Raw genomic sequence first — 13,430 nt, forward strand, 5'->3', positions numbered from 1 at the left:
TGTGTGACTTGATTTATTTGCTACCAGCAGTTTCTTTTAACCATTTCAGCTTCAAGCCTTCCCCCAGCAGAAGCAGTTTTATTCGTCTGACTTGAACATTTGAGAAACACTCGAGATCTATTCTGTTAACAGTCATCTGTGGAAAGAAGTGACAAAACACCCACACTGGTTATTCTGGCAGAACTGATAGTACAGTTGAAATCTCAGCAAAGGCTTTTGTTTGGTCCTGATCCTGGTTATTCTGTTGAATTTGCTGTGCCATTATTTTTTTTAACCATTTCCCCCACCATCTCTGTCACTGTCGGTTTCTTGTTTCAGTATTGGGTGATCGTGTTCTGGTTCCTGCTTGTGTTATTCCACCCATATTTGTTTCATTGTCTGTTGATGCTTCCTGTGCTCTCTTAAGAACTCCTTTTTGTTATGAATGTGCATTTCTTTTGGAAGTTTTTTGCCACCAAGAATCGCCATCACTTAGATTCTTTCTCTGGCTGAGTTTAATCCTCTGAAAGTAAAACTGAATGGCACCTGTGAGTGGTTATTTTTCCATGTGTTGAGATGTTATGTAACAAATAACCACTTTTATGAAAGAATGAACATGTGGGAGGAAACTAGATTACCTGGGGAGAACTCATGCAGACACAGGAAGAACATACAGTCTCCACACAGAAAGGCATTGGCCCGGAACCCACAATCTTCTTGCTGTGAGGCAACAGTGCTGACCGCCATAACACTCTGCCGCCGTTAGAGGATTCTGGAAAAACTAAATGCCTTAAATGTCTTGGCCTTTACCTCTTTTATTGCCTGTACACTCATCCTACCCACACTGGAAGCTGCCTAACGCTTCAGGAGAATGGTTTTGGCAGACCGACCTAATGTCACACCTAAAACTGAACTTTGGGCTCATGAATTCACTGTCACATGGCGGTCTTGCCCTCTTTTTTTTTTTTTTTTTTGATGAGGTACTTGTAGCTCCCGTGGCTTGAAAATGCTTGTGCCCATTACTACTGTATACCTAGCTGTACTTCTGCAGTAACATCGTGTATCGAGTGCTCTTCATCATTTCTGAAAAGAACAAACTGGAGAGTGGGAGAGTGCGTGGTTTTCATTCTTATTTTTACCATCTTTTGATTCTACTTTGGTCTCTTTTTGGCTCTCTTCTTTTATTCTTTTGTATGCAGATTCATACCTTTGCTTAAAAAAAAAATCTAAAGCGCATGTGTCTTTAAATAACAATATTGTTAAATGACAGAATGTTTTTGGTGCTAGCAAATCCTTTATAGTCTGCATTAAAGCTCTGATTAAGGGAACTCTTTCTTGTCATTTTATTGGGGTCTCATACATCATAGATGCTATTTTTAAGTCAAGTTCTTCGCTTTCATCATTATATTTTCCTGAACTAAGGATGAAATATGGATATACAGTAGTATCTGCCTTGAATCTGGACACATTACATGTCTACTTTTTTCCCTAAAAGGTAACAGACACTGTGTCTTCAGTGCCACTTGCACATTTGTTAAGTTAAAATGTCACTGTTCTCTGAAGGGTGTTATTAATGGGAAGCCACTGTTTGCGCCCTGAACACTCAAATGATTTCCAGAAAAAATGGAGGGGGATATTATTACAAGCAGCTCATTTCCAATCTTTCTTCTGGTCTAATTAGCTGGCTCGGGCAGGTCATGTGCACAGCCACTTAGCCCAGATAAACAAGCCATGTGAGGATGCCAATCAGAATGAAGACAGAGAATAGTGCTCCCCGTTGGGCATCGTAATCGCATGACATGTTGATTACCGACGCGTCCCTGCTGATTAGGACAGGTTGGAGACAACCACTTCTTGGGTGGCACTTTGAGGCTGATATCTATGACTTTTGTTTAAATAATAAATGCATATTTTGTATATTCTTGTATAGCTATATTTTAAATGCCATTATGTTCCATATTCAATAATAACAGCTTCTTTGGAAAATCCAATCATCACAAAAAGACAAAGTTTGTGTGTTTTTTGTTTTTTTTTTCTGGCAAATTCAAGGTGATGACAAGAGCTAATGGATTATGAACGCATCAGCACTAAGCCAAGCTGAAATGGATTTCAGTCTCTTTCCACTCATCTCCCCTCAGGTTGTGGCTCCTAAACCCTTGAGATCGATTGTTCAAATATGACTCCAAACTGGTAGTGTGTGTGTGTGTGTGTGTGTGTGTGTGTGTGTGTGTGTGTGTGTGTGTGTGTGTGTGTGTGTGTGAGTGAGAGAGAGAGAGAGAGAGAGAGAGAGAGAGAGAGAGAGAGAGAGAGAGAGAGAGAGAGAGAGAGAGAGAGAGAGAGTTATAATCGGTGCCAACCCATCAGCAGTAATAAGTGCCTGGTCAGGAGGTACGTACACCCCTACTGGGTATCTGAGTGTTCAGGTGCACAGGCAGAAAGATTGAAGTCTCCAGCACAAATTCTGCCATTTCCTGTTGTCGGTCGCACCAGGTTGTCACAAACAGACCTCGTCATACTTTTTACATCAGTATAGTATTTACTAAAGTGCTGGCTCTCAAAATTGGTTCCAGGAACCCCCAGGGACAATGACCTCGTGTAACCGAGGCTTCTTCAAAATAACTTGCTTAAATCACAAATATTGTAGACATACAAACGAGAAGCATTAGATCAGTAATGCAAACCTCACTAATATGACACTAATATGATCCTTCATTTGCTTCTCACGGGTGCAGTGAGACATTGATCCCGAGTGATGTTAGGACCAAACCAGCTAAAACAATGTTAGTGCCATGAGGGGAATCTTTGGAATAGTTTATTCCCAGTAAAATGAGCTTTCAACAATAGATGAAAACAAAACAGCAGCAGTGTCTACTTTGTTACCGTTTACTGTACAAGAGGTGGAAGGTATTGAATACACATAATTCAGTTTATTGTTAAAGGTAAGTGCTCTAGCATTGCACCAACAATTATATCCATACAGTAAAAGCGTGGAGTGATGTGATTCACATTTCTGTGGACTGTGAAGGATGGTAATGGATATCCATACATCTTTCCACCAGCAGGTCTGCACATCAGTCAATATACATTACTGTTGTTGGTGGTAATGCGCTATTACAGGTAGCAGTGTGCCAAAAAAAGGAGGAAAATTATATTGGGGGGAGGGAGACTGATGCCAGTACAAAGCATTGCCGAAAAGGGTTTTCGACCAGATGTGCTTGTTAGATGTCGGATACATAGGTTATGTTATAGTAAAGATGTAAGCTGGAAATGAGACCTTGTATTTTCTTTTTTTAAGGGATACACACCTTTATGGATATTACCTGGCGAGATATTTGGATCTTATACATGCGTGGAAGTTTTAATATCACCATCCAAGTGTGACTCAGGATTTCTTTCTGCATTTATGCAAATTAAATAAATATATCTAGAGGTTTTTTTAGAAGATGAACTTGCCAGAGGCAGTTTGGTTCTGTGCATACAAATTAATGTAATTTTGGGATTCTAAAGTAATTATTTCCTTTCAGCATGACATACACAAGGTAACTCTCAGTGTGTATGCACATAGTAATAAAATAGAAACAAAATTATACATAGTTAATAAGTCAAATAAAATAAATATATTGTTAAGTATAACTTAAAATCTGAACATGTCAGGACATCATTTGCATAAAGCGCAGCTATAAAAGTTCCTTTGTTATATTACGCAGGCTCATCATTGGCAGTCCACAGCACTCATATTTATTTTGACCGTCTACTCAGTGCTGAAATAATTTCTGTTCAAAGGCACAGAGAGGAATTCAAATCTACTTTGTGGCCTCCCCAGAGGCCTTGAGAAAGAGAGGACACTACCAGAACCAAATTCTGAGTAGCATACAATAAAACGTTTAAAAAGATATTGACAACAACACCAGTTCGGTAATGAATAAAACTTTTCTTTTGCAGATTTTGCCTTGGTTGTCACCTTTGTGCCATCGTATAACTGCTTTTTACATCCAGAGTTACGACCAGGTTAACAACAAACATTAAAACTTAACTGCGACCAACCCTATCTTGAATTTTTTTACACCACAAAGATCTTTACTAAAAAAAATAAATGACCCCCTTTAATCCACCTGTTAGAAGACTAGCCAAGTCAACATTTTATCCTTACCATTTTAAGTATTGACGTGGGAAAGCGGTATAGAGGGGAATTCTTAACCAGTGGTGACACTAAGGTGGAATTTGTGAAGCTGTTTCTTGGAAAACAAGACCAATTAACCTCTGGGTCTTAGACTTTTAAGTAACCAATGAATGCCAGTGGGAGCAAACTTCCTGGACACATTTCTTTATACAAGTATCTAAGTTAGACCAACTGTACCGTTGACAGAATGGATAGCTAGTCCGGTGTTGGTCTGTCTCTTCATTATGGTACTGTGCAACAGTCTTGGCCCACAATTTCTTAATATTTTGCTTCCAGTGAGCCGGATGTATTAAAAAGATTTTAAAGTGTCTTGATCAACAGTTGTCCAAGTTTTTCTTTGGACGAAGGCTGCTTTCCATTTCTTTCGTTGAATCTATGAAAAAGAAAGCTGTTTGATAGGCATAAAATACTATTTTTGCACCAACAAGGTAATTTCCATAGAGCTATTACCTAAAAACTTGGTATATTTCAGCATGGTGTGCAGTGTGTCCTTAAAAAAATTGAGGAAACTGGACACTGGGCTAAAAAACTATCTGCAGCAGATAACAATATTTGAAAGTCATGTGGCTATGAAACAGAAAACCATCAAAGCAAAGACCTAACAAAGGACTTGAGACATGACTCTGGACCTTCAGTTGATCCACATACTGTTCAGTGAAGCTTCACCATAAATTATCTCAGTGGCTGTCAAGAAGGAATTATTGAGGAAAAAGCTCAGGTACGCCAAATTACATAGGAAATGAACTAAAAACAGGTGGAATAAGGTTTAATGGAGTGATGACTCCAAATTTTAAATTCTTGATTTTTCAATCACCATCAGTATTTACAGAAGAGGTCAGGAGAAAGGAACAAAGGCGAGTGACTGCAGCATCTGTAAAACACATTGGAGGCCCATAGTGTTGGGGATGTTGTCAAAATTGATGGAATTACAAACACAGAAAAATACGCTCAGATTTTGATTCACCATGCAATACCATTTGCATAACAAAAGCCACATTTTTCAGTATGACAATGACCCCAAACACACTAACATTGCAGTATAAGCATACCTAGATAGAAAAACCCTGTCTGTTTAGCATTATATACTGCATTTTCTTTTTTATTTCATTAAATTACTAGATATAGTCTACATTTTCCTAGAAAAAAGGAAGTGTTGCTCAAGACATTTGTGTAGTACTGCACGTCTCAAGAGACACCATATCATCACAATAAAACCATTAGAATTAGATTTGAACATTATGACCTTGAGGGTGGAGTTTATGACACATTTGTTGAATGAGACTGGATTGAATGTGCCATAATGCAAACATTGCAGCTTTGAGTTGTGTAAATGTAAGAGAAACACCCACATGGGTAATTATCAGGGACGTGTATTGATAAGAACTTAGCGATTCCGATTTCATTGTCCATATTTATAGATTCGGTTCCTTATCAGGTCTTTTATTGATTCTCATTGGCTTCTTATTGGCTCCACTTTGAGAGTCACTGCCATCCCTAAGCACCATATCAAAGACATTACATTTATGCAAATTAATTGCATACAAGTGTTTGTGCCTGTTGTAGGCATTTCCCCTATTTGTTGTGATCAGTTCTGGGAGCATTACTCATAAAAAGTAATGTATTGCACAAATTACACAGAACACAATAATTAAAAGTAATGCAGTGCGCTACTTAATTACTCACAGGGGAAAGTAATTTGTTACACTATTAAGTAACTTTCATGTTACTCATTAAAATGACCTGAAACTCCTTGTTTCATAAATACTATTTAACAAAATAATCCTGTAGGCTGCATTTCCACACACTAACCTATCCTAATAAGGACACACGTGTGATCTTTCTCTTTCTCTTTTATTTAGGTATGAACACAATGCTGACAGCATAAAGCAAAGATCAAAATCCGAACAAAAAGACTTTAAAGCGATCATCATAGTGATTCTATGTTAGAAACATGAACAGCAAGGGAAGCTGCAGCCTGATTGCTCATCACTGGCTTTGTTACCTGTTGAACTTCAAGGTCAAGCTGCTGCAATGGGGCCGGTATTTACTCAACTCAGCTTTAACATCACTCTGGATTCTTGGCTAACTTAGCATTAGCATACTGTTTGTGCAGGTGCTTGTAAAGAGCAGAAGTTGTGTTCTGTCCTGGATGCAGTTTGCACTTAAACACTGGGCTCTCCTCCTTTTGTCCAAACTATAAGCAAAATGTTAATATCCACATTGTAGAAACTGTAAAAATAAATTTCCTCCTCCAGGACACAAACTGAAATTAGCTTATTAGCACAAGTGCAAATGAAACAGATAAGTGGGCTCGATAGGCAGGCGAACTCAAAACTCAAAGTAACTGAACAACTGGGAACAGGTTCTCCAAAAGAACCAGCTCTTGATCCTCATCTCTAGTGATTATATTTACATTACATGAAATGGCTTTTTAAGTACTATTTCATGCAAATTTATTGACCTTTTTGCTATAACACAATTTAGGTAATTCTTTGTCAAGTTTTAATAAGAACCCATCCTTTTTTTTCTTTCAAGTAAAAATTAAATTATGCATTTTTGTAGTCATTTCACAATACTGTGTTAGTGATTATAACTAAAATTTCACAATGCTGTAATAACTGTGTGTGCTGCAATGATTGTACATTGTTTTTTTGCCACCTGCATTTTGTACCTTTGACCACTAAACAGCTGACTGCCCACCTTGTAACGCATCTGCAGATATTTGTGAGCCTAGAAACTGTTAAATAACTCAGCCTTTAGGCTAACCTTTGGCCTGTCAAAGTCCCTGAAGGGGGAAGGAAAAGGGGCAGGAAGGAGGAGGTAGACAGGTTAAAGATACATAGATAACAGCTAAACAGTAACAGGTGAGCTCTCCTTTGAGATTCAGACGCCAGGAGAGACAGGCTGGTGAGTATATTATAAACACTCAACTACGCTGTATGTAATTTTTCAGAGATCGTGTAGTTAGTTAAAATTTTTCAATGTCACATTCAAAACTAGATCTATGCTATCTTATAAATTCATTTTAAGAATAATGGAAAATGTTGTCTGATGAGTGTTTCTTGAGGGTGAGCTGTGTTGCTTGTGTTATAGTAAACTGACACAAGATATTACTGAGATTATAGACATAAATTTGTAATCTCAGGGCTCTTATTAATTAGATACCGGATCTATAAACAATGTGATCTTTAAGATGACACTTTAAGATTGCATTCAGTGCAAACATAAATTCTACACACTTAAATCTAGAACAGGTAAAAACTAAATGTAAAGGTATAAGGAATACAAACAAAAAAATTATTTTAACCTGCCTGCTTAAATAAAGTCGTTGTTTTTTTTTGCCATTATTTGTTTATTAAGCTACATTATTGGCTGAATAAATAAGCCAGTACATGTGCACACACAGACCTTCCTGTATGGGAATAACAATCCAGCAAGAATTGCAGCAGAAGTTCTTATTGTTCATTCAAAGTCCAAGCTGCTTTTTTATAGAGAGTCATCACCACTGTCAGCTATGTTTGCTATTAACCATTAACTTCTGTTGCAAACCCAGCATGAAAGGTTAACTGTAAGATTATTGATCTGAAGCAACCCTCCTACTGGTCCTTAAGGTCCAGTAATAGTTTCTACTCTACTTATATATTTAAAAGACCAGAGGCAGTAACAATACAAAGGGTGGCGGGAGGTGTTAAAAAAAGAAGATATGCCTGTAAGTCAAGCATTAGTAGTGACAGGTGTATTTAATGTCATGACTTTACCACTGTGATTGTCATGTGTGTGCTTTTCACCTTTTTTGTTAGGACATGGCTGGGTACAAGCCACGGGTGTTTACCCTATCCAAGAAACCAAAACAGACATTTGGCTTCTATCTGAGGGTGGAAAATGGCGAGGAGGGTCACCTGATCCGCTGCTTGGAAATGGGAGGTCCAGCTGAGCTGGCTGGCATCAAAGACGGAGACCGCATCCTCCGGGTCAATGGAACATTTGTCGATGAATGTTCGCATTCTGAAGTGAGCAGGATGCAGAAATACTGCAGTGCATTAATCAAATCAATAACAACTCTTAGACCAGTTCTGCTGTGACAAGCATCTTTTTTTCCTGGACAGGTGGTGGACCTGGTGAAAAACAGTGGAACATCTGTCACATTTCACATTCTCGATGAATCCTCCTACAAGCAAGCAAAAGCCCAGGGAGTAAACCTTTCCAACCCTGGAAGCAAGCCAGTTGCCAATGGAGTGGAAAAACATCGTCTAAAACCCAAACTCTGCTACTTGGTTAAGTCCAGCTCAAGCTTTGGGTTTTCTATTCGCTCAGTTGAAGGTAAGGAGAGGATGCAGGGACTCCCAATTCTGAGTAAGTGTTAGAATAAAAAAGGCCATAGGAGGACAATTTATAGTAATAAAAGCCATTTGACGCTGGACAGTGGAAGTTTAGATTTGCTAAACTCAAATGACTTAACTTTGGAAGTACCCATTTATATGACACTTACAGTGGTTCCATCTAAAAGCGTATTTATTTGCTAATAGAGCATTTCCTAATGCCTCATATGTATAGTAGTCAATAAGGCTTGAAAACAGTGGCTAAAACCAGAACTAATCATGATAGTGTTGAAGGGAGCTTAAGTATCATTACAGACTTCTGTCCAGCTATCTATTTTATTCCACTTATCCAGTTCAGGCTGTGCATGACCCTATCCTTGCTGTCCTCAGGCAAGAGGATTCACCCTGGTACGGACAACAGTCTGTTATAGTCCAGTCACAGAAATAGTTAGACAACCATGCTCAGTCATTATAGACTTTTATGTGATTTTCTTTGGGAGTCACCTTCCACATGAAGATTTAAAGACCTTTGCAACGATTTCACTTTTCAGACCTGGACTTTATATCTAACTTGTTGCAGTGTTTTCTGTGCACTTATCTTTGAAAGGTATTTCAGTAGTAATAGATACAAAAAAAATACTATCACAAATTAAAATTAGGATTTTGGTTAAACTTCAAAAGGGATGACTTTTTTCTTTTTAGTCTGTAGAGAGCTATCAAGAAAACTGTTCAATTATGTTTAAAAAAAATTCCTTTTTTTATCATCATGTCCAGGTGAGCGTGGACTTTTCATGACAGAAGTGACCCCAGGAGGCACAGCTGAAAGGGCAGGGGTCAAACTCAGTGACCGTCTGGTGGAGATCAACGGGGAAAACGTAGAAAACATCACACACGAAGGAGCAGTGGACAAAATTAAACGGGCAGGCAGCCATATCATGTTCCTACTGGTCGACGAGGAAACAGACAAGTTCTATCAGAAGACTCATGCAAAGATTGGCTCGTGGTTAGCCACAACAAAGTACCTCCCTCAAGAACCACGCATCATCAACATAACCAAAGGATCTGATGGATACGGCTTCACCCTTAGAGAGGAGCCCAATCAAGCAGGCATGATTATAATGACTATGTTTTGTAGATTATACTGTCCAAAGAAGGCTGCATTTTAATAATGTGCTCCATGACTCCATGCAGGACACTTCATCAGGGACATAGAGAGAGGCAGTTCAGCAGAAAAAGCGCGCCTGAAGGAAATGGACAGGCTGGTGGCTGTGGATGGCAGAGATGTGGAGAGCTGCCGCCATGAGGAGGTGGTAGACAGGATCAAGCAGAGTGGCAACAAATGTTGCCTCCTAGTAGTGGACAAAGACACAGACCAAGTGTATAAGCTGGTGAGCCAGGGCGCCAACATCTTGTCTGTTAAGTAATCCCTGTAGGTGGTCTAAATTATATCATGTTGTATCATTCACAGGGGAAAGTTCCTCCTCTGCTTTTCTTGGAGGAGATGAATGATTCCAACTCACCACCCAGTTACACAGAAGCTGTTAACTTACCCATTCCTACAAGATCAAGCACGCCTGCTGCAGAGAGGAAAGAGGAACTCAGGCCTAAACTGTGTAAACTGGAGAAGACCTCAGATGGCTTTGGCTTTCATCTAAATAGCATCCAGGGAGTGTGCGGCCATTACCTTCAAAATGTAAGGCTTAAAATAATGTCCACAATTTGACCATTGACACTTTAAGCACAACTGATAAGTGATAAGACACACTGTGTTCCAGGTGGTGAAGGGTGGAGTAGCTGACAAGGTAGGCATGGAGGATGATGACATTGTGGTTGAGGTGAACGGGGTGAATGTAGAGCAGAGCCATCATGATGACGTGGTGAAGATTATCCAAGGCAGTGGGAATTATCTGGAAATGTTGGTGGCTAAAAAGAGCGTCTATGAAAAGCTCAAAGCTCAAGGAGTGCCTATCACACGCCAGCTCCTCGGGGAAACATCTTACGCTCAAGTCCACAGTGCAAAAACTCCAGAAGCCAGCAGGAAGGAGAGACTGGAGGAAGAGGAAGCAAGACCTACAACCCCGACTGAACCAGAAAGACAGAGGGTGAGAAGTAGTTTCTAATTGTTTCGAAAACATTCATAGTCCCCAGAGAATAAATACTGGCTCTGAGTAGCCCCTGGGTTTCCTTTTAGTGCCACGGTGAGGTTTACAAGGTTTGGTGTAAATAATTCGATGACTGGATGAGAGGAAACTTGTTCAGACATCCATCTTTTCCTCAGAATTCAATTCAGTTTTATTTATATAGCACTAAACAACAGTTGCCTCGAGGCACTGTAAGGTAAAGACTCTACAATGCAGAGAAAAGCCCAACAATCAAACAAACCCCTATGAGCAAGCATTTGGCAAAGATGTGAAGAAAAAAGAACTTCCTTTTAACAGGAAGAAACATCTAGCAGAACCAGGCTCGGAGAATGGCAGCCATCTGCTGTAAGGAAGACAAGACAAAGAATGAACTGTAACATTTATCTGACACTGATGATGACCAAATGCCTTTAAAAAACGTCATTCCCATCATCGTCAGCTGTACTCTGTGGCTGCTGTTTGCATGCTAACACACCAAACTAGGATCAGGAGCATAGTAAACATTAAATCTGCTTGTACTATAACCGCAGAATTTTGGCCTTGGTTATAGTATTTTCATTTGCTTGATAAAATACCTCTCATCACCTTTTCTCAATCATCTCTGAACTAAAAACATACAGGAAAAAAGCTCATTGTCCTTAATAACGTCTGTGTTTTCTCTTATTTAGAACTCATCCGTGTCATCATCTTCGTCTACAGAAAGCATTGATGAGAGATTGTGAGGAGCGACCTGAAGGACCCCTCTCCTGATTTGGCCTAATTTGATGTTGATCTGTTTCTTTTTCTTCTGTTTATTTTAACCAGTCAGCTTGGCTTCTCACAAAGACTTAATATCAAAAGATTTTTTTAAGTTGACAGAAACAATAGGACATGAAGTGAAGACTTCAAACTTACTGTCAAAATCTGAATCATCGCAGAGTAGCTGCTTCAACTGTATGACATGGCTGAGAAAAACATCTTTGTGAATATCGAGAAATTTCAGGAACGTTTGCCCAACGATCCTTTGAACTGCCTTTTGATGAGTGTGTTTGCGGAGATGAGTAATATCCTTCCTACTATGACTAGCACAGCACCGAGAATGAACACAATATTAATACTGCCAGTAAACACTGCGACCTTTAATGTATTCTTTTTTTCTCCTGCTTTTAATAAATGTTCGAAATATTTAAAATTTAATTTGCTGTCTGATTTATAAATAAATGAAAAGTTTTTGAAACACGAATAAACAAAGGTGTGATCTGAAAAAAGATCAACTTCATGAATATCTTTTTGTTGGCAGCTAAAAACAGCATATTTGTCAAAACTTACAGCCACTTCAGGATGTGGATCACAAGCGGCATTTTGATCTTTTCATTGGAAGAAAAAAACGAAAGATCCAAGGACGGAGGCAGCTTGTGTCATCCGAGAAGCTTTTGGCCTCGCATGGTTATTAAATGTGGATGTATACCGATAAAAGAAAATGATTTGTGCACACTCTGTTTAGAGGAGTGAGAGACCACAAAGTCTGACCCCAGTGGAGCAAGAGGTTCTGGTAGATGAGCATAAAAGCAGCAAAAACAAGTGAGGGATCTAAAATTATATGTCATGAAAAAATCCTTCAAATATGCTTTCATACTAAAACATGAGGAAAAAAGAAACCCAAAAGGTAAAGATATTTAAATGTCAAATATATATGTGTCCATTGTCCGATTAATGAGCTTTTCAAATATTCTGATCAAGCAAGCTGCACACCAAGGAGCTGAAACAAAAAAAGGAAAATACAATAAATTCAAATGGGTAAATGCTAACCTACTTTCAAAGCAAATGTGAAAAGGGGGAAATTAATAAAATATATATATTCAACCGAGAGAAGATCAGCTGGGTCTGACTTGAACCCAGCTGGAAAAGTCAGCCTGTCCACCAAAATATTTATCAGCTGATTTTCAAGAGTATAGCAGGTGGCCTTCTCCTTCTTTGAAAAACTGGCACGTTCTATCAGTGTTTTTTATTTTTAAAAGGTAAAGTTAACTCACTGGATATTCTTGTTATTGCATATTCAAAAATATTTTCTTCATAATTATTTAAAAGCAAGGAGAAGAAATCACACCTTGGTTTGCAAATATGTGGTAGTAATACATTATATTTATTATTCCCTCCCAACTAAAGTGGTATCTCCCTAACAGCAACGACTCACAGTACACTCGAGGATCGTGACAATCACGCATCATTCTCCCCACTTTAAATGCTCCTGGTATCATCAGTGTACCATGCAGCCAGGGTTGTGCAGTGCAGTTTGAAATTTAATCTTTATGTCATTTATAATTAACAGAAAGCATGGTGGTGCAACGGTAAGCACTTTTCCCTTACAGCGAGGTCAAATCCACCAGGTCGCCGAGGCCTTTCTGAGTGGAGTGTGCATGATTTCCCTGGTTGCGTGGGTTTCTCCAGGTACTGACAGCTAACTGATAGTTCTAAATGGCTGTTTGCCACTATGCGTTAGCCCTGTGATAGACTGGCCGCCTGTCCAGCATGTACTCTGCCTCTCACCTAAGACAGCTGGCATAGCCTGCAGCGACCCTGAATATGGTATATGCATAATCGATGGATGGTAATTTACAATAAAGTAAAAGGAGTAGGTGTGGTCTTAGTATGCTGCTGTGGCAAATAATCCAAGATGGTGAAAAATGTGGCCTTAAACCAAACCATTTACAATTTCATCCAGCTGAAACGTTGACTGACATATGGTGAACAGGCCCCAGGTCAGCTCCAATCATGACAATGAAGAAAGAAAAGAATGTAGTAAACAAATGAAACAGTGTTTGTATTTTCAAA

At 39.0% G+C, this 13,430-nt stretch overlaps 1 protein-coding gene across 2 annotated transcripts; it reads left to right on the forward strand.

Annotated features, from left to right (window-relative positions):
* Positions 1-4,683: 4,683 nt before the first annotated feature.
* pdzk1 (PDZ domain containing 1) lies at positions 4,684-13,379 on the forward strand. Of its 2 annotated transcripts, none has more exons than XM_026144897.1 (8): positions 4,684-7,066; positions 7,960-8,169; positions 8,266-8,479; positions 9,253-9,585; positions 9,670-9,866; positions 9,947-10,171; positions 10,254-10,580; positions 11,288-13,379. In XM_026144897.1, exons 2-8 carry the CDS (start codon positions 7,963-7,965, stop codon positions 11,339-11,341), a joined length of 1,557 nt encoding a protein of 518 aa, XP_026000682.1. In that variant the 5' UTR covers positions 4,684-7,066; positions 7,960-7,962; the 3' UTR covers positions 11,342-13,379. The 2 variants fall into 2 exon arrangements, with proteins under 2 accessions (XP_026000682.1, XP_026000681.1); XM_026144896.1 differs by lacking the exon at positions 4,684-7,066 and adding an exon at positions 7,853-7,868.
* Positions 13,380-13,430: the final 51 nt, after the last annotated feature.

Source organism: Astatotilapia calliptera, chromosome 16 (assembly GCF_900246225.1).
Source record: "Astatotilapia calliptera chromosome 16, fAstCal1.2, whole genome shotgun sequence".
Lineage (NCBI taxonomy): Eukaryota > Metazoa > Chordata > Actinopteri > Cichliformes > Cichlidae > Astatotilapia > Astatotilapia calliptera.

Bases quoted from the DNA above. Each gene is read 5' to 3' on its own strand.
- pdzk1 (XM_026144896.1), top strand. The intron at 8,480-9,252 runs GTAAGGAGAGGA...CATCATGTCCAG, and splicing joins TTCTATTCGCTCAGTTGAAG to GTGAGCGTGGACTTTTCATG. The intron at 10,581-11,287 runs GTGAGAAGTAGT...TCTCTTATTTAG, and splicing joins CTGAACCAGAAAGACAGAGG to AACTCATCCGTGTCATCATC.